This window comes from Erinaceus europaeus, chromosome 10 (genome assembly GCF_950295315.1).
Source record: "Erinaceus europaeus chromosome 10, mEriEur2.1, whole genome shotgun sequence".
Taxonomy (NCBI): Eukaryota; Metazoa; Chordata; class Mammalia; order Eulipotyphla; family Erinaceidae; genus Erinaceus; species Erinaceus europaeus.
In genome coordinates, this window is record NC_080171.1 from 121,121,894 (window position 1) to 121,149,182 (window position 27,289).

The window sequence follows — 27,289 nt, forward strand, 5'->3', positions numbered from 1 at the left end:
TTTCAGAGAAAATTTATTCCATGCATTTTAATTGTTTGTTCTTCTTGAGTCCTTCTCTGGTATGTCCCTGGGTGTGGTTTTAATACCATACCTCTTCTCCTAAAAGTTAAGGTCATAGCTTTCCTTACAGATCTTAGTAAGGAGAGAATTAGGGTATATTTCAAGGTGCAAGATATAAATATTCACTAACTGATATGTAAAATATCACTTGGAACCTTAATTTAATCAAGTGCATTCAAAACCAAGCAGCATCCCTTGAGAGATTATTGGAAAGTTGTTCACACTCGTCTGTATCTGGACTGTCTGACGGAGAGTATTTGGACCGAGAGGATTGGAAGGTTTCTTTTTTAAATGTTTTTAACATTCGAGGCCTCTGTGGTGGCGGCTGTGGCTCTGGTTTGTGGCCCTTCATTTCTGATAGGTCCTTTTACTTACCTACTGGCGTAGCATATCTTAAATAGGAACCTGATTGGAGATTTTAGCCATCATTTTCTCACATTTGCTTATTATACAATTTCTTTTTAAAGCTACCTTTGTGTAGGGCGATACTTACTTCCACTTATTTGCACCTCTTTTGTTGTTGTTGTTGTTTTCTTTATGCTTCTGAGTGTTTTTCCAAAGTTCTGAGAGTACATTCAATGCCTCCCACACATATTCCTACTCCACAAACTTAATGTACACAGTGTATTTGAATTACAAATATTTGTTGTAATATCATCGCATGCTGTAGGTTAGCCTCACCCAATATATTAATGCATCGTAATTATACTGGAGTACACATTTCTGGTTTGTTATATAATCTACTTTTCTCTCCCCATAGTTAAGGGAAAAATGATGGAATAGCAACCATTATATTCAATAACTATTTCCTGAGTATCAGCTATTTGTTAGACTAGGTAATGATAATGTGATACTGATGGCATCCAGATCTTCAGTTTACTGTCTGTAAGAGAAACAGACATCAAACACCTGGTTATTTCATTTGCCATGATGGTAAGAGCTTTATAAAACGGGGTCCCAACATGCTCTAAGAATGTAGTCTGAGAAGCAAATAGAAACGGTAACTCGAAGTGGAAATTATTCAAACTGATAGGTAGGAAGCATACTATAACATACTCTGAGTGAATACTATAACATACTATAACATACTCTGAGTGAATACTATACTATAACACACTATAACATACAAATACTCTAAGTGAATACTATACTATAACATATAAATACTCTGAATACTATACTATAATACTATAACATACTCTGAGTGAATACTACACTATACTGTAACATACTCTGAGTGAATACTATACTATACTATAACACACTATAACATACTCTGAGTGAATGAGTGTCTGTGGCAGGCTCCAGGAACAGCAGGAAACCATAGAATGGATGCAGAATGTTGAATGAGGAGAAAAAAATCAAGGGAGACAAAACTGATGATGGAAGGACCAAATCCCACAAACCAGGCTAAAGCTTTCGGACTTAATCCTAATAACAATGAGAAGCTATTGAAGTGCTGAGAGGCAACTGATAGAGTTAGATTCCTGGTTGGAAAGGGCCTTTCTGTTGCAAGGTAGATTACAAAGCAGAATTAGTAAAAGAACTCCTACTGAAATTCTTCAAGGAAGAGGGAATGGTGGCTTGCCTTAGGTCAGTCATAGAAGTGATGGGGCAAGTGTAGAAATGAATCAATTGTGTAGGAGTGATTAGAATATATGGTAGCGGGGGTCGGGCGGTGGCGCAGTGGGTTAAGCGCAGGTGGCGCAAAGCGCAAGGACCGGCATAAGGATCCCGCGAGCCCCCGGCTCCCCACCTGCAGGGGAGTCGCTTCACAGGCGGTGAAGCAGGTCTGCAGGTGTCTGTCAGTCTCTCCCCCTCTCTGTCTTCCCCTCCTCTCTCGATATCTCTCTGTCCTGTCCAACAATAACAATAGCAATAACAACAGCAATAAATACAGCAACAAGGACAACAAAATGGGGGGGATGCCATCCTGGTGCAGTGGATTCATAGTGCAGGCACCGAGCCCCAGCAATAACCCTGGAGAAAGGGGGGGGAGAATATATGGCAGGCTAAAGGTCTTGGAGAGTGGGGGAATCAGTGGTATTCAGATATACATGGCCAGGCTTTTACTCTGGAGAGGAGAAAACGCTTCCATGCACTGCGATGGAAAGGGAAGAGGGGAATGTTGGCACTCAAATGGGCAGGCTCCTCTTCTCAAAGTGGCCGGCCAGCTCAGCTACTGAATAAAACCCAAGGGGCAGAGACTAGTGGAAGGTCTGAGGAAGAATCTGTGGACTCAGGAACCTTTGAAGACATTGGCTTTGGTAAGACCTAATATGCTTGTGTGTGTAATTTCTTTTCCCAGGAAAACTTAGGCAAAACATGGAACACCATGATAGTACATCTGACTCCTATTTAACTTTTTTTTTCCATATGTGAGAAAAGGTGAGAGAGGGAATTAAATATAAGTTATTTGCTGGGAGTTGGGCGGTAGCGCAGTGGGTTAAGTGCACGTGGTGCAAAGCGCAAGGACTAGAGTAAGGATCCCGGTTTGAGCCCCCAGCTCCCCACCTGCAGGGGAGTCGCTTCACAGGCGGTGAAGCAGGTCTGCAGGTGTCTATCTTTCTCTCCCCCTCTCTCTCTGTCTTCCCCTCCTCTCTCCATTTCTCTCTGTCCTCTCCAGCAACGACGACATCTATAACAATAACAATAATAACTACAACAACAATAAAAAGACAGCCAGGGCAACAAAAGGGAAAATAAATAAATTAAAAATTTTTTTTAAAAAGTTATGCTACAGAAGGTTATACAGTAGTTGTTAGGGTCAAAGAAAAGAGAAGGGAGTTATGGGGAGAGGAAATTAGTCATGGGCATAAGAGATATCAGTGACCCAGCAACTCATGACAGTGAGAGTATCGTCCGCTGAGATATTGCAAAAGCAATCGGACTGCAGTATGATTTTGTCGTGAGAAGGACTGCTCGCTAAATGATTTTTGGAAGCAGTGCCATTTGAGATTATAACAAGATTCAGAAGGATTTCTTTGTGTGAGGCCCAGATAGATTAGGCAAATAATTCATTGAAGACAAGTTGATAATGATCTATAAGCACATTTTGAATGGTACAGGCAACCTTGTGGGGACTGAGGCCATCCAGGGTGATGGTTGAATGAAGACAGAACAGACAGAACACACCGGGTTAAGTGTTAGTCTCTTCTGAGTGGTGAGAGGTGGCAGAGACAGAGCACTGAGAGTAATGAAGAGGCCGGTGGGGATCTGAATCACCAGCTTCAGAAATACAAGTGTCTTAAAAGAAAAAGAGAGAAATATTGGATAGATCAGTCTGTAGGAGGAAATGGGGTCACTGACCTCTCATAGACTGTGAGAAAAAGAGTATTTTCTCCCATAAATGACATCATAGTGGATCATCTTCAAATAGCAACTGGATTAAATCAGAACTAGGAGAAAAATTATTCAGACAGGGACTAAGAATAGGGCATTTAAAAAAAAAACTTTTTAAATTTTTTTATTTATTGGATAGGGACAGAGACAAATTGAGAGGGGAGGGGAAGATAGAGAGGGAGAGAGACAGAGAGACACCTGCAGCCCTGCTTCACCACTCGTGAAGCTTTTCCTCTGCAGGTGGAGACCAGGGCTTGAACCTGGGTCCTTGTGCACTGTAATGTGTGCACTCAACCAGGTGCGCACGGCCACCACTTGGCCCCAGGAATAGGACATGTAAAGCCTGATGTCTGGGCATGTTAGAAGAGATTTTTGAGTTGAGTGGCAGCAGATCTCAGAGCAGTGTGTGGGGAGGGGACATGCAGATACCTTCATCCTGACAGTTAATTCTGATAACCTGTAGACAAAATGATGATACTAAACTGGATAGAACTTGCACTGGCAGGGACTGGGTGGTGGCGCACCTGGTTGAGCGCACATGTTACAGTGCACAAGGACCCGGGTTCAAGCCCCCAATCCCCACTGCAGGGGGGTGGGGGATAAGCTTCACAAGTGGTGAAGCAGTGCTGCAGGTATCTCTCTGTTTCTCTCTCTTTCTGTCTCCCCCTTCCCTCTCGATTTCTGGCTTTCTCTACCCAATAAATAAAGATAATAATAAAAAAATTTAAAAAAATTTTTTTCACTGGCCTGGAAAATGTTAGGTCTGGGATGGTGTAAACTGTATTTTTTTCTTCATGTAGCTCTGACGACTACTTGGAAGGTATGCCAGAGGGCTGTGTTCAAAGGCTCTGACATGTCCCCAGTGCGAGCCCATTCTCCCTGACATGTAAGCGAGTCTTGTGTTGGTTGAGCCGGACTGTGATGGGGAGTCATCAGCTAGAGCTCCTCTCACTCACTCTCTCATCTATTTGTCTTTTAAATACCTGTTCATTTTGTTCTGCCTCTGACTTCAGCTGCTGGTAACGGCACCTTTCACAGCATTAGTATTTGCTACTAAATTGTTTTATAAAGCATCCCAGGGGCCAGGCGGTGGCACGCCTGGTTAAGCACACGTAAGTACTAAGCACAAGGATCCAGATTCGATCCCCTGGCCACCCACTTTCAGGGAGGATGCTTCACAAGCAGGTCTGCTTTGTCTTTCTTTGTCCCTCTCTACCTACCCCTCCTTTATCAATTTCTCTCTGTAATATCCAATCAAATGGAAAAAAAAAATGACCACCAGGAGCAGTGGATTCATAGTGCTGACATGGAGACCTAGCAATAACGCTGGCAATAAATAAATAAATAAAAATAAAACATCATAACTATGCAACATGTAGTTTTGGGCGGTGGTTTGTTTTTAATTTGTAAAATCTCAGTGCATATAATTTACATGTTTTAATTTCTCTAGTTCTTCTTTACTGAGAGAGTTTTAAAGCTATTTTCTTTTGCATCTTGCAGAAACAAAAGATATGAAGACCCTTCCAGGTCAGTCTTTCTGTCCTACTCCAGGATGTCGAGGGATAGGCCATATCTGGGGTCCACAATATTCGGGACACCACAGGTAATTTATTGTCTTAGTTGAATTATTTCAAAGATCGATGAAAACATTAAGCACATTTAACAATTAACTACAGGCCAGGCAGCTCCATAACATACTCCCGTCTCTGCGGTCCTTGGGGCCTGACTGTACAGTTTCCCCCCTCTAGAGTCTTTCTTCTGGGACAGCAGAGACATTGCCTGGACCCTTCTTGATAACAGTTCACTTATCAGGAGCACAAAGGCACTAAATTCTCGTCCAGCTCCTGAGGGAAACTGTCACCATCTTGCTCCCCAGTCCTGAATTCCCTCCACACGACTATCAGTCTTGCTTTGTTTGTTTGCATGTTTGTCCCTTAACCAGAGCACTGCTCAACTCTGGCTTATGGTGGTGCAAGGGCTGGAACCTGGGACTTTGGAGCCTCAGGGATGAGAGCTTCTTCGCATAACCATTATGCTGCCTCTACTCTGCCCCAGCAGTCCTGCTTGTAAGAGAGGAATTCTGTGACTGTCTGCTTTCCCCTTCTGTCTTCACCTTGCCCCTGTTTCTTTTTCTCTATCTCATATTGATTTGGAATGAGACAGCTTTCTGACGAGCAGAAAGTAATGAGTCTCGTGAGGTTACTGGCCCTGTGCCTTAGGTATTTGATAATGATGTGGAGAGGACTGTATTTGTGAGGAAAATTAAGTGCAAGTGTGCTCACAGTAATGTATCCATTATTCACATTGAACCTGCAGATTAAAACTGAGCAAGATTGGCACCAAATTTCTTCTAATACAAAATATGTAAAGTAAACAAAATAAATATAATGTTTTTTTTCCCAAGGCGTCTCTTTTTTCCCTTTTGCTTTTTAAAATCTAGAGCTTCAGTCAGTCTAGTTGATGGTAGTTTATGTCTTTTGTTAAGATATGTGTGGATGTGGCATCCCCAAATCTTTTAATTATGTGAAAACACCTGTATTAATTATGGATAAAGATAAGTAAACATTTTCCCTGTTAAGCTGTCAGTCCTTTTGCCACAGTAATCGCATCACTATTCTTCACTCGACACCTGGGACTAGCGGCCAGCACATGGCATGCACAGAAAGTTCTCTTAGGGCTGGGCGATAGCCCAGCCGGTTAAGCGCATGTGGCGCTAAGCGCAAGGACCAGCGTAAGGATCCCTGTTCGACCCCCTGGCTCCCCACCTGCAGGGGAGTCACTTCACAGGCGGTGAAGCAGGTCTGCAGGTGTCTGTCTTTCTCTCTCGCTCTGTCTTCCCCTCCTCTTTCCATTTCTCTCTGTCCTATCCAACAATGAATGACATCAACAACAACAATAATGACCACAATGAGGCTACAACAAGGGCAGAAAAGGGGGGAAGAAGTGGCCTCCAAGAGCAGTGAATTCGTGGTGCAGGCACTGAGCCCCAGCAATAACCCTGGAGGCAAAAAAAAAAAGTTCCCTTAGATGACTTTGGGAGCATTTATTCGACTCTGCCTTCTCCCGTCAGCTCTGAACATCGGTTATATCTAGATGAGATGACTAGTCATCTTTGTGCTTCCTTCACACTGGAACCATTCACCAAACCGCAGCCTCGCAGTGGATCTGTCTTTTATCGCTTTCTGGACTTCACCCTCCTCAAGTGCTGGAACAACAGCTCTCACCCTGAACAGCTCTTACAAACTTGAGATAATTATGTTTTCTTCCAGGGTCTCATTCATTGTTTCTGCATTTCTGATGACAATCCTTTCAAACTCTTTACTCACTCCTGTGATTATTTCCTTAACTAGTGTTTGGATGTTGACCTCATTATTTTGTGCTTCAACCCTTGGGGGGCTTTTAGCTGGACTTTTGTCCTGGTTCATTTCTCCAATATTTCTTCTTGTTGGTTTAACCATTCCATGTAGTATGTTATGAGGTCCTCTCTCAGTACTTTTCAAATCACTGATCACTCTTGCCTGGATTGATTTGTGTCTAGGGAAGGTAATTAAAGAGTTCACAGTTGTGGAAATTGACAGTTGTTTCAATATTATTTTAATCCCTGAGTTGGAGCTCAGTGGTTTAAAAGCCTCTTTTGTTCTTTCCCTTCCCTGTAGGCTATGGGAGCCTGAGGGATTTTAAACTATAAGTAGGCTTCTTAGTTTAATCACTGACTCCTGACCAAGAGATAAAGCAGGGTGGGGCAGAGATAATCCAGTGGTTATACAAAGAGACTCTCACAGCTCCACCACTAGGCCACTGAGGTATAGATCTTCTGAGTTTCCTGGTCAGTTCTCTGTCCCCTGGTATCAGCACAGGGCCTCCCTGCTGCTGCTTCAGATTCTGAGGGCAGTAGCAGTGGGGACTCACAGTTGCATTTGGTGAGTCTCAGGGGAGTCCTCTCCTCCCTTCAAGCCGTCTTTTTGTTGGTGAATCATACTGGAGCTGGTGTCTCAACTGGTAAACTGCTGGACTGTTACCAGCCACTTAATGTCTCCCTAGGCTCCTCTCTGTCCACAAGCCACATGTGTTTGCAGTCACCGGTGATTTGGTGGCTTCCTGAAGTCGTTCTAGTCCTGCCTTGTTGCAGTTCCAGGTGGTCTCCTTTGGTATTCCTAGTTGACCTGGGAGAGGACAGGAGAGAAACACAGCTGCTGCTGCTCTGTAGCCCCGCCTCCTGAAGTCTGAACAACTCTTTAAGGATGCTAAGCTTCTCCTTCAAGGCCTCTTCTTCTTCCTCCTTTTTTGACTCCAGGGTTATTGCTGGGGCTACATGCAGGCACTATGGATCTACCACTCCTGGTGGCCACTTATTTTTTTATTTGATAGCACGGAGAGAAATATTGAGAAGGGAGGAGAGGAAGAGGGAGAGAAACAGAGACACTGCAAGCTCCACTTCACTCGTGAAGCTTTCCTCCTGTAGGTGGGGATTGGAGACACGAACCCAGGTCCTTGTGCATAGTACTATGTGCACTTAACCAGGTGCGCCACCTCCCGGCTCCTTGAAGGCCTCTTCTTACACTTCATCACAGTGGACTTACCTTCCACACTGTTGATTGGTAGCTAACGAGCCTTTGCCTACAGACATTTTGAAGCCTCTCATGAACAAAGTCATAGTGACTCGCTCTACTGTGTTTCACAGTTTCATTGCCGAGCTTACCTCAGCCAGTATAGCACAAGTGGCCATCTAATTATTGTTCTAAATATAAATAGTACTAAAAGCACATGACATGAGTCTCTCCAGTAGTACCTTTTAAACTTTGGACTCAGCATTTCTGAAGAAGCTTGAACAATGTTAAAAAGGAAAGAAAGAAAGAAAGAAAGAAAGAAAGAAAGAAAGAAAGAAAGAAAGAAAGAAAGAAAGCCAGAGACATTCCCCCTGTATAGGATACATGCCTTGCAATGTCTGTTACCCAGAGACAAGCCCTGGCAACATATGGGAGGCCCTTTGCACCAGAGGAAGATTTGATGCTGTGCTCTCTCTCTGTCACTCTCTAACTCTCTGTTTGAATGAAAAAACTGGCACAGAGCAGTGAGATTACGCGGTTGAAATCATGCGTACAGGTTAACATGCACCGAGCGTCTGGATTAAAGCCCCTGCCCACCCCCCTGCAGGGAGAAGCTTCACCAGCAAGGCTTTACTTATCTCTCTTGCTCTTGACTTCCCCCTCTTGTCTCCATTCCTCTCTGTCTTATCCAATAAAAAGCAAAGAAAAAAGAAGAAATAGCCACCGGGAGGGGTGGATTCACAGTGCAGGCACTGAGCCCCAGTGATCATCTGGGTTGTGACAAAAAAAGGGGGGGGGAGCATTCTATGAAGCTTGGGGTTAGGGGAATATATGTTAGTGAGAAAAGTGCGGAATTTCCCCTCAGCTAGAAGGCACAAGGCATCGTGTCGCTAGACCTAACTGTTGTCAGTGCTACTCAGGGTGTCACTTTTGTGACTGTGCTATAACTTTCCTCCTGGTCTAGACCCTGTTATGGTAGAGCAGAGCCCGTGGAAGACTGTTGCAGGTGTTCAGATGTTCAAACATATCAGAAAAGAAAAATAATAGGCATTCATTGTTCACCGCTAGTTTTATTTAAAGTGGAAAAGACATAAATTGACAACTGCATGTTTCTTTCATATATAGAGTATATAGAATTTATAAGAAGGGGCCAGGTGGTGAGTGGTACACCTGGTTAAGCTCACATATTATAGCGCACAAGGACTCAGGTTCAAGTCCGTGGTCCCCACCTGCAGGACGAAAGGGACACAAGTGGTGAAGCAGGGCTGCAGGTGTCTCTTTCTCTCTCTATATCCCACTCTCAATTTCTGCCTCTATCCAATAATAGTAATAATACTAATAATAGAATTTATAAGACATTAAGATTGGAGGCAGGGTGGTTGTGCATCTGGAACCTGGAAGGCACACAAGTTACCATGTCCAAGAATCTGGGTTCAAGCCCTGGGTCCTCACCTGCAGGGGGTAGAGGGAACATTGATGAGCAGTGGAGCAAGCTGCAAGTGTCTGCTTTTCTCTCCGCCTCTCTCAAACTATTTCTCTCTGTCTCTATCATGACAAAATTATTTTAAAGACATTAATACCTTCAGATAAGTAAACCCTGACCTACTGAAATGAAGACAATAGATAGCTTTATTTTACGTTCAAATAAACATTGGGTTGATATTTAATTGTCAGGCAGTTATTGAAAGATAGAGGCCATGCTTTGAACATAAAGCTAGTTTTAGTGGGCACCAGACAATTATTCCTTCTTTGAATTATTTTCAGTGACAGAACTTTTCAGTTTAGGCTTGTTGATGCTAGATGTATTCATTGACTGGGTATGCACGTTTTCAGTTAATTTATCTTAAATCACCGATTCTGTTTTTAATTCACTCTGGGTCATTACTTTCAGAATGTCATTTACAAAGTTAGTGAATTTACTAATATAATCATATCTATAGGCTAGGACTGTATTTAAATGTTCTTGTAGTTAATCAAGCACACATTGTTTGGGCATCGGGTAATCTCTAGGATTTGTTATTGTGCTGTTTCTATTCTTGTAGTCTAGTTTTGCATATTGCTAAAGGATGATGGATGTTTGGTAGCATCTGTTGAGCTAATACACACGGGCGCAATGCTCAGTAGAAATCTGCCTAGACACACCTAGAGCTGTCCTTCTACATACTGCTTCCCATAGATTAAGGAGATAAGAAACAGTCGAGAGTCTTACAATGTTCCTGTGTTCATACCAAATTATAAATACACTTTATAATCCTCTCTGTGTTGAGGTTTTTGGGAAGGATTTAAAAATAGTAAAATTTATATATTCCAAAGATAATACTTTTTTTTTTTCTCTTATTATAGAAATGTACCTTCACTAAAGAATCATCACTCAGTAAAATGCTTTTTTTATAATTTCTCTTGTCTAGTCCTGGAGGTTCTTTGGTAAATTTTCTGACATGTAAATCAAGAATAAAAATTAATAAATAAGACCAGAATCCCTCTCCATTTTCGAAGTATTCTGTATAAAGCAGCTCAGTTGACTTTGGCTCCCTCAGCTCCAGGGACTGCTTGCACCACAGAGAGGCGTTTCAAGAAAGGTGACCATGTCATCTGATTTTCTGTAAAACCCTACCAAGGAACAACTTGTGAATAGTGAATGTTCTGACTGTTTCACTTCAGAGTTTCTGATTCTGATGTTGAAGCTTGGGTGATCTGAAAAGAAGTAAACAATCTTAAAATAAGTTCTCAGCCTCTTGCTTTGTGCAGCTGACAAAAACAGTGACATCAGGATATCACTAAGGACATTTGAAAATCAAATATCACTTTAAGAGATTGGGTGGTACCCTTTGCATCCTTTTTGGAAGGGTTTCAGGTAGATTTATTTTCATTGAAATAGTCAAGGGGTTAACAGTAATATTCAAAGCTGCTTGAATTCATGTCAAATCTACATAAATGTATTTGAAAGAAATTGCACCAGTTCTTATCTGTATGAAAATAGAATTTTTGGCATACAATTATCACATAATTTGCATTTTATTTGAATGAATTTACATAGTGAACAAAATGAAGTTAAGTATATTTGTTCACAGAGGACTATTTTAAAATGAAAATATTGGCACTCCACGATGTAAACTTTCTTTTAAGTCAGGGTCCAGGGTTAGACTTGAAATTTTTTTTTTCTAAGTGACTCAGAACATAAGTTTCAGGAAAACTTGATCTCTGTGTCATAAGACTCACAGAAATCATTTACTAAGGAAATACATTTTTTTCTTAATGCTGCATTGTTACAGCACAAGGTCTTTTGTCCTGTTCTCCTGTGTAGGTTGCAGAACAAACATTTCTGGCGTCACATGGTAGAGTTCATACTTAGAAAATGGCTTCTGGTGGTTCAGGAGGTGATGTAGTGATAAAGCTTTGGGCTCAAGCTTGAGGTCCCCAATTCAATCCCTGGCAGCACATGTGCTAGAGTGATGTCTGATTCTTTTTCTCTCCTATCTTTCTCATAAATAAATAAAATATTTAAAAAAAAAAGGTGGGGGTATAGCATAATGGTTATGCAAAGAGACTTTCATGCCTGAGGCTCTCAAGTCCCAGGTTCAATCCCCCACACAGCCAGAAGCCAGAGCTGAGCAGCGTTCTGGTAAAAAAAGAAGAAGAAGAAGAAGAAGAAGAAGAAGAAGAAGAAGAAGAAGAAGAAGAAGAAGAAGAAGAAGAAGAAGAAGAAGAAGAAGAAGAAGAAGAAGAAGAAGAAGAAGAAGAAGAAGAAGAGGAAGAAGAAGAAGAAAAGAAGAAGAAGAAGAAGAAAATAGCTTCTGTTGTTCAGCAGTGTAGATAAACCTAAGATGTTTGGAGGTGTTTTCAGGAATACTTTGAGTACAATACCACTTCTTTCAAGGTTCACCTGAAAGCATCTCGGCAGCTCAAGAAAATTGATGAAAGTAATTTTGGATGTTTTCCTTCTTTTCGTGTGTGTGTGTGTGTGTGTGTGTGTGTGTGTGTGTGTGTGTGTGTGTGTGTTGATTAATGTTCAAGGTTTCTCCTGGCCTGAGCTGGACTTGGAGTGGCAGCACTGACTGTCAAGTATGGGGCAAGTTACTGGGCTAATCTTAGCCTAATTTTCGTAGTCTATGATGCAGTTTTCACTGAAGGTTAAATTTAATGAGATTAGCACCACGTCATAAGACTTTATTCACAATATAATATACTCATATAGCCAAGAGAATAGTATTAAGGATGAGAAAAAGCATAATGTGAAACTTTCACTCATCCATTTTGGACTGTGATAAACAGATAAAACAGAAATACAGATGTAGATAATCTGAATGACTTGGAAAAGTAAACACCAAAATAATATCTGGATACATGAAAAGAGACTGACAAGTGAATATTAATCTAAAAACACAATGATTCTATTTAAAAAAGACTTTTTACAACTTTACAAATTGATAAAAAAAAAAAAAATAGGGGGCCAGGCGGTGGCGCACATGGTTAAGCGCACACATTACAGTATGCAAGGACCCAGGTTCAAGCCCCTGGTCCCCACCTGCAAGGGGGGAGGCTTTACCAGTGGTGAAGCAGAACTGCGGGTGTCTCTCTGTCTCTCTCCCTCTCTATCTTCTCTTCCCCTCTCAAGTTATGGCTGTCTCTATCCAATAAAATATTTTTAAAAAGAAAAAAAAAAAGTAGTCTAGGGCCAGGAGGTGGTTCCCCCAATAGTTTGCACAGCAGAAAAGTGTTTTAAGGTGACCCTGTCAGCTGATTTTCTGTAAAACCCTGCCATGGAGTTCTTGCAAATAGTGAATGTTCTTACATAAAACCATATGCAAGGTCCCAGTTTCAAGCCCCTGACCACCAGCCACATAGGAGCTACTGTAGACGAAAAGTTTCACAAGCAATGAATGGAGTGGTGCCGTGGGGTCTTTCCTCTCTGTCTCTTTCTCCCTCTTCCAAATTCTTTTCTAAGAAGGGGTCAGGTGGTGGTAAATCTGGTTGAGCCCACATTATCGCCATGTGCAAGGACCCAAGATCAACCCTGCTCTCCCCACCTGCAGGCGCCAAACTTCATAAGCAATGAAACAGTGTTATAGGTGTCTCATTTTCTCTTTCCCTATCCTGCTTCTCTCAGTTTCTCTCTGGCCTATCAAAATTTAAAAAAAAAAAAAAAGGAAGAGGGTGCTAGGGGGAGGATAAAGGAAGGAGGAAAGGAAAGGAAAGGAAAAGAAAGTGAAGGAAAAGGAAGGGAAGGAAGGGGAAGGGAAGGGAAAGGAAATGGCTGCTCTAAGTGGTGGAATTTGCAAGCAGCAAGCCCAGTGATAGTCCTTGTAGAAAAATTAATAAATACAAGTTCTAAAGAAATCAGACAGTTTACACTCATTCACAGATAAAACAAGAAATTGTTGAGAAGATACCCAAGAACATGCACAAAAATCTATTCATAAATGTAACCTAGGCAGCCATAAAATCAAAAGGGAATCCAAGCCTGATTTTTAAGAAAGTTTAAATGTGTGTATTAGAATACTAAAGATGTAAACTTCTAGGACAGCACCAAATCATTGGTCAGAAGAAAATATAGACTCTATGTAGTAAAGAAAGAGTGAAATTAAATAACCAACTCGGAAACTTGTAAACATTTTTAAATGATTAGAAAAGTAATGTACTAAAAACAAAAGAAAGAAAAAAGTGATATACTAATCTAAAAGTTAAAGTACATGAATCATAATGGAGAAAAACAATACCTGTGTTAAACTATCTAAGACTTTATTTTCATAAATACAAAGAACTTATTATGGTAAATGGTATTACACATATGCCCGGGGAAATCTCTTGAATAGGAATTGAGGCTTCTCTTGACGTGAGAAACTAGGAATCTAGTTCTTGGGTTTCTTTTTCCTTCCCTCTGATTTCATCACTGTTGGTTTGTGGTAAGTTACTGATGCTCCTTTTGACTGGGACCCTGAGAATTCCTTTGGACTGTTGATCTTACAGCACTTCCTTTCAAATGTCTTTCCTCTTTAAGGGTGACACTTCCTCTCCTGTCCTGTCTTCTGTGTGGGTTTTGAGTGAACTCTCCTATTTGCAACATCAGAGCACAACTTAGGAACATAGAGCCCACGTTGGACCTCCAGGACAGGACGTTTAGACTCCGCTTAGCACTGTTATCTCTTGCTTCTAAAGTTCTCAGCCACGGATATAACTTTCCTCAGTGTTGCTGCAGGAGGGAACCCTGAGTCTTGACCCTACAGTCCGATGGTATCTTAGCAGGACCTACATGGCTATCATCCTGCGCTCAGACTAGGGACCTCTACCTGCTTGCTGTGCATCTCCTGGGCTGCTGCATTTCTTTTCCTAACTAACAAAGTTTGAGTCTGGTTTTGGCTGTTTGCTTTTTCTGCATGAACTTTCTTCTTTCAAGGTCATTATGTTTTGACTAGTTTTTCATTGTATGCTTGTTTTTTCCAGTCTTATGAATTGCATTTCTTAAGTCCTAGAAGTCTTTCTTTTTATTCACTTTTAAAAGCAAAACATAGTGGCTGGGTAGTAGCCGGGATGGTTAAGTGCACGTGGTATAAAGCACAAGGACCAGCATAAGGATCCTGGTTAGAGCCCCTGGCTTCCTACCTGCAGGGGGTTGCTTCACAGGCGGTGAAGCAGGTCTGCTGGTGTCTGTCTTTCTCTATCCCTCTCTGTCTTCCCCTCCTCTCTCCATTTCTTCTGTCCTATCCAACAACAATGACATCAATAACAGCAATAATAATAGCAATAAACAAGGGCAATAAAAGGGAAAAAGTAGCCTCCAAGCCCCAGAGATAACCCTGGAGACAAAATAATAAATAAAATAAAATAAAATAAAATAAAAATAAAGCATCAAGAAAGGGATACGGTGCTTTCCTTGCTTGAGATCATTCAGCTGTGGATGCTAGTCAGGTGTGGGGCCGCCTACATCAGGGCTCTGTCCTCAACATGATTCTTCCTTCTGAGTAAATTCCTTTAGCAAATATGATACTTCTAAATGTTTCATGGTGATATATATATATTCTTTATTCTGTTTTTCCCCCTTTTGTTGCCCTTGCCATTTTATTGTTGTAGTTTTTTAAATTGTAGTTATTGATGTCATCATTGTTGGATAGGACAGAGAGAAATGGAGACAGGAGGGGAAGACAGAGGGGGAGAGAAAGACAGACAGACACCTGCAGACCTGCTTCACCACCTGTGAAGTGACTCCCCTGCAGGTGGGGAGCCGGTGGCTCAAACCGGGATCCTTATGCCGGTCCTTGTGCTTTGTACCATGTGCGCTTAACCCGCTGCGCTACCGCCCGACCCCCTCCTGGTGTGTTTTTATGACATCATTTCTCTGCAAACTCTAGTCTTGTCCACCCTTGTTCTTTTAAAATGTGTTGATTTATCTTATCTGCTATGATTTCATCTGTCATGCTTTGTTTTTATGCATTTATATGTTTTATATATATACTACTTCTTAGTATTCAGACAATTTATTGTCAATACTCAACAACAAAATACTTAACCCAGTTAAAAAGTATGCAAAAGATATGAATAGACAATTTTCTAAAGACAATATACAGATGGCCCACAGATATATGAAAAATTGCTCCACTTTATCAGTAGAGAAATACAAATTAAAACCACAGTAAGATAGCACTTCATACCAGTGAGGATGGCCTACACCAACTATACAGGAAGTGACAATTACTGCCAACAGCTAGGAAAAAAAGTAATTCTGCTGTCCTGTTGGTGGGAATGTAGACTGGTATAGCCTCTCTGAAACACAGTATGGAGTCCTTGAACAAATAAATGGGGAAATATCTTACCATCTGGCAATACCACTCCTATGCATATATCCAAAGGTCATAGGAAGACTCATTGAAAAGGATAGGTGTACCTCTACCTCGTTGCTTATAACTGCTCTACTCACAAGTTCTGATGAGTGGAGACTAACTAAATCCCCACTGGCAGATAACATGATAAAGAGGTTGTGGGACGTACACACAATTCCAAACCACTCTGCAATAAAATAAAGATGACGTTGTGTCATTTGCAACTATGTGCACTCTGCAATGAAATAAAGATGACGTTGTGTCATTTGCAACTATGTGCACTCTGCAATGAAATAAAGATGACGTTGTGTCATTTGCAACTACGTGCATGGAACTAGAGGTGATTATTGTTGAGTGAATTAAGGAACAAGGCGAAATGAAATCTTTTATGTAGAATAGAGGGAATTAAAATACATCAACTTATAAGAAACAGAAAAAATGACCACCTTGTTAGACTTTGTGAGAACGTTGGTGGTGGTTGTTAGACAGGAGGCTGGGTCGTAAAACTTTGGTGGTGGGTGTGGTATGGAACGGTATTCCTGTGGTCTTATGATATTAGCAACCATTATTAAATCACTAATAAAAGTGGGTAAGAGAAAGACGGTTGATTAAACAAAACTTTATTGTCAAGGAAAGAGGATATAACCAATTTTCCATTCTGCCATGCTTTCTCTAACTTATTTTAAAAGTTTAGTTTATGCCACAAATAATAGTTCAGCTAGTAGTCTACAATTTTATTTATTTTTTACTTTGCAATTTTATTTCTAACACTCCTATACATGTTCTTGTCCTCCTTTTTTCCTTTTCTTTCTTTCTTTCTTTATTCCCTTTTGTTGCCTTTGTTGTTTTATTGTTGTAGTTATCATTGCTGTCATTGTTGTTGGATAGGACAGAGAGAAATGGAGAGAGGAGGGGAAGACAGAGAGGGGGAGAGAAAGACAGACACCTGCAGACCTGCTTCACCGCCTGTGAAGCGACTCCCCTGCAGGTGGGGAGCCGGGGGTTCGAACCGCGATCCTTATGCCGGTCCTTGCGCTTTGCGCCACCTGTGCTTAACCCGCTGCGCTACAGCCCGACTCCCTATTTATTTATTTATTTATTTTCCTCCTTTTTAAAATTGTTGTAGTTGTAGTAGTTGTTGTTGTTATTGTTGGATAGGACAGAGAGAAATGGAGAGAGGAGGGGAAGACAGAGAGGAGGAGAGAAAGACAGACACCTACAGACCTGCTTCACCGCCTGTGAAGCGACTCCCCTGCAGGTGGGGAGCCGGGGGCTCGAACTGGGATCCTTATGCCGGTCCTTGTGCTTTGCACCACGTACGCTTAGCCTGCTGCGCTACCACTCAACTCCCTCTATAGATGTTCTTTATGTTATACTAGCACCTTCTTGTTTTATAAATTAGAAAATGAATGATGTTTATAAAAATACTTTTAATTTAGCCTGTTTCTCTAAATTTTATGCAGTAGTAATGGCTAACTGGTATACTCTCTTCAAAAGAATTAAGACATAGTTTAATTTGATATGCACAGTACTTCTCAATTTATTGTCACCTTCAGTTAAAACTTTTATTATGCTAAAAGAGTACCTTAGTGACATGTGTTCACATTTATCTGATTCCTTTGTCATTTGATCTGTCACTTTATTTGACTTATTGTTATCACATAGTAAAATTGAACGGGGTAAAAATTTAAAAATAAACTTGCAGATACATTTTTGCTTTAATTAAAAAAAGGAAAAGTGGTATCTGACATTAGATAACACCTTGAATTCTCCAAGTGACATGATTAATTACCCAATTTAGTAAAAGCATTGGTAAAGGGACCGTAAATCAACCATAGGTCTTTAAAATCACTTCTTTAAATCTTGAAATTACTTCTGTTTGTTACTATAAATTCTTGAAGGTTAATGTATAAGTCTTATTATCCTAAAGTGGGAAATAATTATGTGTAAATTTGGGGTTTTTTTTCTCTTTGAGGAAAAAGATCAGATATAGAGTGCTTCACTTCATAGCAACTGATACAACATAATATTCAAAATTAACATCATTTGACACATTCTAAACACTTTAGTAAGTATAAAATTAAAAAATTAAGCTAATGGCCAAGATACAGTATTTGTATCCTTAATATAATGAAAGTAAATGTAGTTTTAGCTTATACATTTTGCATTTGCTAACAAGATGTTAAAAAGATGAGTATCTGGTCATTTCAAGTCACCTTAAAATCAGAACCAAGGTAAAATAAAGAAATCCAATTTAAAGAAAAAAATAGAAATATTACCATGAACACTATTTTAAAATTGACACCATATAATCACAAAGCAATCCATGGTCCATACTGGTGGCAATAAAAATAAAAGAAGCAATAAATATAAAAATTTAGAATTCAATATCTTGTCTTTCGTTTTCACAGTAACATATAAAATACAATAGTTTCTTGTGTTGATAAAAATTCCTGATGTGTTGGAAATGTATTAATCAGGGGCCAGGTGGTGGCACACCTGGTCGAGTGCACAAGGACCCAGGTTTGAGCCCCTGGTCCCCACCTGCAGGGGAAAGCTCTGTGAGTGTTGAAGCAGGGCCGCAGGTGTCTCTCTCTCATCGTCTCTCTCTCTCCTTTCCCTTTCAATTTCCGTGTCTATCCAACAAATGAAGATTTAATTTTTTTAGTATTCCAAATTAAAAACAGAAATGTAGTAATCATATATTAATTGTTGCATGAATTTCACAATCATTGTATCCTGTTATTCCTATTGATTAATTATGATTCCTATGATGATCCCTATTATTCTTAGCATGTGTTCTACTCCGTATTTGTTAGGAATAAATCTTTAGGGCCAGGACTAAGAGGTGTTTCAGGGGTATTGTACATTCTTTACATACTTGAGAATCTTGGTTTGAACCTGAACTCGCTGCGTAAGGAGAGGTGCTCTGTTGAACCTGAACTCGCTGCGTAAGGAGAGGTGCTCTGTTGAACCTGAACTCGCTGCGTAAGGAGAGGTGCTCTGTTGAACCTGAACTCGCTGCGTAAGGAGAGGTGCTCTGTTTTTTGTTTGTTCTTGTTTTCCTCTCATAAGGAAATAATAAAACTCTACAATCCAAATAATAGGATAAAAAGTGACTTGTCTTCCATATTTCCTCTCCATTTCTGTATTGTTTCATATGAACAGAGCCAAGCAGAGTTCTACTGTTCAGAAAACATTTGCTTAGCCTTTAACTTTTAGACTTTCATCTTATGTAGATGTTTGTGTGAAAAGCATACCAGTGTCCTAAAAATAAACTCTTATTTAGTAGTAGTTTCATCTTGATATAGATGATAATATATAGGTTATATATTATACATAGATTATATTATAGATTACCTAATTGCAGCTATTACATAAGTTATTTTATAAGTTGTTCATATGTCACTTTGTTTTATGCCATAAAGAGTTGTTCTTGGAGTCAGGCGGTAGCGCAGCTGGTTAAGCGCACGTGGGGCAAAGCACAAGGACTGGCGTTAAGAGTTGTTCTTTAAAAATGTTTATTTATTTATTCCTTTTTGTTGCTCTTGTTGTTTTTTATTGTAGTTTTATTGCTGTTGTCATTGTTGGATAGGACAGAGAGAAATGGAGAGAGGAGGGAAATACAGAGAGGGGGAGAGAAAGACAGACACCTGCAGACCTGCAGTCGCCTGTGAAGCGACTCCCTTGCTGGTGGGGAGACGTGGGCTTGAAACGGGATCCTTACGCTGGTCCTTGAGCTTTTGCACCACCTGCGCTTAATCCACTGCACTACCGCCGGACTCCCAAAGAGTTGTTTTTATAGTGCACAGGAGTATGGGAGAGTGCTCCTTTCTTATTCAAGAACATTAGGTTTGTTGATAACTTCTTGTTTAATAGTTTTGTTTTCTCAAGTCTGCTAAGTCTGCTAAGAGTCCCAGTCTATCACTCCTTCACCCCTTCCTCTGTGTGTTTGTCACTATCATGCGACTGTTTTATTCCCCCAGATGTCTTGAAGTTACTTTAGGGAAGTAACTACTTTTCCACAGCTTAGAAAATTCCATTGAGTGCTAAAATTGTAAAAATAACTTGAAGAAGGTACATTTCTTTTGACTTAGATGAGGGGGAAAAAAATGACTTGGAATAAAAGGAATCCTGGGTATAGTATATGTCAGGGTTAGGTTTTTCTAAAAAATAATAATAATAATTGTAGTGTTGAAAAAAAATCTTTAAGTTGATTTTTAATTATGCGTGCCTAAAAACTATTTGCTGCTACAATACCATATTACGTCAGTTAAAAAGCAAAGCTGTTGGGGAGTCGGGTGGTAGCACAGCGGGTTAAGCGCACGTGGTGCAAAGTGCAAGGACCTGCAGAAGAATCCCGGTTCCAGCCCCCGGGCTCCCCACCTGCAGGGGAGTCGCTTCACAGGCGGTGAAGCAGGTCTGCAGGTGTCTGTCTTTCTCTCCCCCTCTCTGTCTTCCCCTCCTCTCTCCATTTCTCTCTGTCCTATCCAACAACAATGACATCAACAACAATAATAACTACAATAATAAAAACAACAATGGCAAAAGGAAATAAATAAATAAATGCTTAAAAAAGAAAAAGCAAAGCTGTTATATCTTCCCCCTTTCTTTGGCACCCTACAATATCTTTCCGTGTCCCGGGAAACTTTTAAAACTTTTTAGCTTCATAATATTAAAGTAACTCATGTTAGAGACCCTTTCAACTTGAAAGGTTTGTAGTTGAGACATTGCATATATTTTATTGTTTATTATCAAATAATTATCTATACAAAGATCCAGGGTGTTAATATTTGCACAAGATGTTTCCCATGATATGTTAACACCTATACTTTCACTAGCCATTGATGTTATTTTCTATTGCAATTCTGGAGCCTAGGGAGCTGTCTTTTCTTTTTTGTTTTGTTTTCATTTATTTTCCTGAAGCAAAAGACGTATGGCCTTCAGTGCAAAGACTTCAGACCAGTATTTGTATTACACTTGGTTGCCTCTTGGCTATATGACTTACATGACTTCTGAGTGCAAATCGTTGAACTCTTTAACGAAGTATTGTAGTGAATAAATCATAATGGGTAAAAAAAAAATAGAAAGATAGTTTACAATGACGTGTCTTGGTGCTTGTTGTTTGGGATTCAAAAATTTAAGTGTGCATTCACCTTCCTGGATTTCTATATTTTGAACATTGCTCAGAAATAGAAAACTTGGGTTTTTTTTTTGCTAAAATTTCTTTGAATTTGTTTTCTACTCTTTATGCTTCTGTGTTCTTCAGGGACCTCAATAAGTCTTAGGTTCATCTTTTTGATAGAGAGCAGTGCTTCATTTCACCTAAACCTTTGCACGCCAAGGATTTTAAATTCAGAGTGTGGTGGTTGTATCTTCTAATATTTTCCTCCACCTGATTAAGTCTACTTCTGAGTCCTCTTGCCTCAGCCTGAACTGCATTCAAAGGCCCTGCAATTCTTTGGGGTTTTTGTTTGTTTGTTTGTTCTGTACTTTGTAATTCTTTGGTAAAATGATCACTGAGTTCTTGAGTCGTAACTTTAGTTTCTTGAATTGATTTCATAACAAGTTTTATGAAGTCTGTCCCCATCATTTTTTCTAGATCTGAGTCTGTCTGTCATTTGGGGTTTCTGTCATTGCTGTCTGTGTATTTTTTCAGTTTCCTCACTTGATGTCAATCTAGGGTCTTCTCCCTGCCGCTGTTCTAGCCTCTGTGGGGCAACAGCAGTGGAGACTCGAGAAGTCACAGTAGTAAATTGGTGATTTTTTAGGGGATCTTTTTTCTTTTTAAGTTTTTTTTGTTGGTCAGACTCAGACATGGAAGTGGTGAGCCTCAGCTGCCAAACTCCCAGTCTAATGCAGATAGTCCCTGAGTAGATTTTAATCCCATCAATGGATCCCCTCACTCCTCTTCTGTCCACAAGCCACACCTGTCTGTACTCACCTGTGGCTTGGTACTCACCAAGTGATTTAGAAGAGATCCTGGTCCCATCTTGTTGTTTTCAATGATTTTCATTGCTTTTCCTAGTTGATCAGACAGAGCGAAACACAGCTGCTGCCATGCCTCCGGAAGTCCCCTTAAAACACTCTTTACTGTTATTTCTATATAGTTCGCTGATTGGTAGGTAACCTCAGTTCCTGCCAGTCATAACTTCCTTTTTTCTTTTTTTTTTTTTTTTGCCTTCAGAGTTATTTCTGGGGCCCGGTGCATGCTACTATGAATCCACTGCTCCTGGAGGCCATTTTTCCCATTTTGTTGCCTTGGTTGTTATTGTTGTCATTGCTGTTGTTGTTGTTGGATAGGACAGTGAGAAATGGAAAGAGGAGGGAAAGACAGAGAGAGCGAAAGATAGATACTTGCAGAGTTGCTTCACTGCTTAGGAAGCGACCTCCCTGAAGGAGAGAAGCTGGGGACTCAAACTGAGATCCTTGTGCTTCAAGCTATGTGCACTTAACCCACTGCTACCACTGGCCCCTCTCCTTTTAAAAAATTATATTTATTTTATTAGATAAGACACAGAGAGAGAAATAAAGAAGTGAAGGAGTGTTGGAAGAAGAAAAGACAAGAACGAATAGCACTGCTTTAGTACTCATGAAGCTTGTCACTACAGGTAGGGCCAAGGGGCTTGAACCCAGGTCCTTGTGCATGATAGCATGTGTGTTCAGATAGAACAAGGGGCCACTCTCCAGCAGCTTGTTTTGTCTTTGAAGATAGACACCGAGAGGCAGAGAGACAGAGTGAAGAGACCACAATGCCCCAGCTTCCTTCTGTGTAGCGAGGACCAGTCTGAACATGGATTGTACACGTGGCCGAGTGATGTAACACAAGTGAGGTTTTTTTTTTCTTTTGAGGCACTTTCCTTATTTCTTATTTTAACATTTTTTAAAGACTTATTTATTTATTTATTTATTTATTGTTGTCCTTGTTTTCATTGTTGTAGTTATTATTGTTGTTGCTGTCATTGTTGTTGGATAGGACAGAGAGAAACGGAGAGAGGAGGAGAAGACAGAGAGGGAGAGAGAAAGACAGACACCTGCAGACCTGCTTCACCGCCTGTGAAGCAACTCCCCTGCAGGTGGGGAGCCGGGGGCTGGAACCGGGATCCTTACTCCGGTCCTTGTGCTTTGTGCCACGTGCGCTTAACCTGCTGCACTACCGCCTGACCCCCCACTTAACATCTTTTTTTAAATTAAAAAAAAATTTTATTTATAAGATGGAAAAACTGACAAGACCATAGGATAAGAGAGGCATAATTCCACACATTTCCTACCACCAGAACTCCATAACCCATCCCCTCCCTTGATAGCTTTCCTATTCTTTATCCCTCTGGGAGTATGGACCCAGGGTCATTGTGGGATGCAGAAGGTGGGAGATCTGGCTTCTGTAATTTCTTCCTGGCTGAATATGGGTGTTGACAGGTGGATCCATATTCCCAGCCTGTCTCTCTCTTTCCTTGGTGGGACAGGACTCTGGGGAAGCAGAGCTCCAGGACACATTGGTGGGGTTGTCTGCCCAGGGAAGTCTGGTTGGCATCCTGCTGGCATCTGGAACCTGGTGGTTAAAAAAAAGAGTTAACATATAGAGCCAAACAAATTGTTGGCTAATCATGAACATAAAGGCTGGAATAGTGCAGATGAAGATTTGGGGGGGGGGTCTCCGTTTTAGAAATAGCTAGTAGGTCTATACTCCAAGGGTCTCATGACTTGACTAGTTTTTGCCTGAGCCTGACATCTGATATGCAATTTTAACATCTTTTATTCCTTGTTCTGACATGGTTCTCTTTAAAACATGTCTTGATTTACTATGACGGCTACATTCTATGCATATTAGTAGGTACATTTCTCCCTGAGCAGTTTGGGAGACTGCACATTTAGAACTCAGACTTCTTTCTTTATTCTGTTGATAGAGCTTCATACCATCTTCAGGTTTTTATTTGTGGTCTTCAGGGTCTAATGCCCCCCGAGTGATGCTCCTTTAAAGGTGGCCCTCCCTCTTTTCACTAGCTTGCTTCAGAATACTTTGATGGCTTTACAAAAATATATTAAATTTAAAAATCCCTTTTCATATGTCTGAATTCACTTTTCTTTTCATTGAGTTCATCTGTAAAACTACACTCTTCCACAGCTATGTTAGGCCAAAGTCCTTTTCATAAGGTCACATTTTTCTGCAAGTATCAAGTGTTGCTTGTGTTTCAGGCTTCTTCCGTCCAAAGAATCCCCTGACGGACACCTGTCCCTCTGCATCTCTGTCTCATGACACTGCGCGTTTCTCTCACCATTCTTATTTCTTCACACGTTTTTCTCAGCTTTGGGGAAAATGCTTGAGCTTCTTTTTTGCTTGTTTGTTATTTTATGCCTCCACTGGGATTTTTTTTTTTTCATGTGACGATTGTATTATGCCCTTGGAAAGTTTTCCAAGTGGCCTCTATATTATTATGCCATCACCGTTTACTGTCTTAAGTGATTCTGTCTGTTTGATGCATGCTATTCCAAGAAACATTTCATATACAAAATTCCTGTAGCTTAAATTACTTACCATATGACGTTCTTCGATGCATATGTTGAAGTTAAAACTATGTGTTTCACATGCAGGTTAGAAATATTTAACATCAGGGTGTGGGTAGATAGCATAATGGTGGTTATTCAAAGAGACTGTTATGCCTGAGGTTCCAAAGTCCCAGGTTCAATCTTCCACACCACCGTAAACCAGAGCTGAACAGTACTGTGATAAAAATAAATAAATAAATAAATGGAAATTGATAGCAAATTGAATATAGATCTACTGATCTTGGACAATCAGCTGTTAAAGATACTCAAGAAAAGTCTCCTTTGAACCAAATTAAATACATTTTTTTAAAGTTATATATTTTTTTCTATTTGTAAAATGGAAACACTGACAAGACCATAAGATAAGAGGGGTACAGTTCCCACCACCAGAACTCTGTATCCCATCCCTTCCCCTCCCCTGATAGCTTTCCTATTTTTTATCCCTCTGGGAGTATGGACCAAGGGACATTATGGGGTGCAGAAGGTGGGAGGTCTGGCTTCTGTAATTGCTTCCCTGCTGAACATGGGTGTTAGGTTGATCCATACTCCCAGCCTGTCTCTCTCTTTCCCTAGTAGGGCAGGGCTCTGGGGAAGCAGGATTCCAGGAAAGCAGTTCAAAGACCTGTTTAGTCTCTCTGATTCTTGACATTCAGGACAGATGCCTCAACTGTTTGTAAGTGTGTCTGGCAGAGGTTTTATTTGGGAAAAAAAAAAAAGATGAAAGGGAAGGGGAAAGACAGAGAGAGAGAGAGATGAAAGGGAAGGGGAAAGACAGAGAGAGAGAGAGAGAGAGAGAGAGAGAGAGAGAGGTTTGACAGCACTGTTTGACCCCACGTGGAGCTTCTCCCCTGCAGGTGAGGACCAGGGGCTTGAACCCAGGACCTTGCACATGGTAATGTGTGCACTCAACCAGGTGCACTACTGCCTGGTTACTGAATTTTTGTATATTGTATAGCGTTTGCCTATTTTTGAGCCTTATATGAATGGAATGAGCCAGTATTTACTACTGGTGTTTGACTTCATTCAGTGTATGCTCAAAAAACTTCATTCATGTCATGTGAATGTTTTATAGTCTGCATGGTGTGCAGCATACAATGTGTAACCATGACATGATTGATCTATTTGTAGGTGATGGAAATTTAAGTAATCCCAGCTTTGTGCTACTATAAATGGTGCTGCTACGAACATTCTAGTAAGTGCCTTTGAATGAACTTATGCACACACTTCCGCTGGACTTATAACTAGGAGGGCAGTTGATGGCATGCTTTGTAAATGAATTTAATATTTAATACACACTTGATACATTTTATAATTGTATAGATGTATTAGGTGTATAACAAGAGCAAACTCTGTTTGCTTTATGGAGACTTATCTGTTCTACACTAATATTTGCACCTTCTGGGAAATAGATCTAGATGACTGAAGCCAATGTCAGTACTCATTTTACTGGGGGAAATAATGATTCGCGTTAGCTGTGACGTGTGTACACTTGTTTCTCTTCCAATGATAGGTGTCTGCACTCCCTTCCCCGTGAGCCAGCAGACAAGTCCCTCCACCGTGTCTCCAATCAGTGTGCTGACTGGTAGCTACATGGCACATGTTATTTACTTTGGGTCACTGTTCTGAGATTTCTAATGCAACCCTCAACTGCACTCGCTGTTCTCATTGGAGGAGTCTGGCAGATTCAGTTGGGACAGCCAGCTCTGACAGGCGATACACTTCTTCCATCTGGCTCCACATATAGACAGGCGAGCAAATACCCCACATATGTGGACACTGCATTTTAATAACAGAAATTAGAGCATGGTACTGTAATTATTCTATCATCGAATTGAGAATGATTGAGATAAAGGGATCATGAAAACCATCACGCTTAGCTTTATATTTTTGTAACTATAGATTTCATTTCAAATTGCTGGTTTATAAGTTTTTTATTGATATATCATGTTTTATTAGTGTTATCACTACAAATAGCTTATATAACAAATTATTAATGACAATCACAGCTGTCGTTAAGAGTGTGTGTTTCTGGGAGTGAACGGTGGTGCAGTGGGTTAAGCGCAAGTGGCACAAAGCACAAGGACCAGAGTAAGGATCCTGGTTCGAGCCCCCCACCCTGGCTCCCCACCTGCAGGGGAGTTGCTTCACAGGCAGTGAAGCAGGTCTGCAGGTGTCTGTCTTTCTCTCCCCCTCTCTGTCTTCCCTTCCTCTCTTCATTTCTCTCTGTCCTATCTAACAACAACGACATCAAATACTACAATAATAAATACAACAACAATAAGAAGACAGCAAGGGAAACAAAAGGGAAAATAAATAAAATTTAAAAAGAAGCGTGTGTTTCTATGAAGGCACATATATTCTAAAGCTGGGAATAAAAATTAGAACAAATTTCTGAGGATAAAAGATGTGTATCTGGGGGCTGTGTGCTGCTGCAGCCGCTTGAGTTCATGTTACAGTACACAAGGACTCGGGTTCAAGCCTCCAGTCCCCAAGGGCAGGGAGAAAGCTTTGTGAGATGTGAAGCAGGGCTACGGGTGTTTTTCTCTCGCCCTCTTTATCTTTGCCTACTCTTTCAATTTCTGGATGTTTCTAGCCAATAAGTAAAAAGATAACTTTTTGATCAACAATGGTAGAGAGTTACCATTGTCATCCTCCAAAGGGGGTTTGGATAACATACTCTATCTACCACCTGAAGAAGATGGATCCTGAAATTGGGACAGCTTAGAACGTTCCTACTCATAGCCACAGAATGCAAGTTTGGACCTATAGGGTTGCAGAGGTCACATAGGCTCCTAAGCTGAATATGGGCCCCAGATCAGATCAAATCGATGGGGTTTACAGTCAACAACATTTATATACCTTTCCCAGATTTGGGAGCTACTCTCTTCTCTGATCCAGCTTCTGGTCCTTTTTCCAGCCATGACATCATCTCCACAGACAATAACTTGGGTCTGCCTGCATATCATATGTCAGGTGCAG

General features: G+C 40.6%; 1 protein-coding gene across 1 annotated transcript in view; it reads left to right on the top strand.

The window, feature by feature from the left end:
- Nucleotides 1–27,289, top strand: part of L3MBTL4 (L3MBTL histone methyl-lysine binding protein 4) — a 272,867-nt gene that overhangs the window by 100,826 nt on the left and 144,752 nt on the right. Inside the window, 1 exon segment of the mRNA XM_060200807.1 lies at nucleotides 4,912–5,005. Within this exon segment, the coding sequence (XP_060056790.1) occupies nucleotides 4,912–5,005 (94 nt within the window).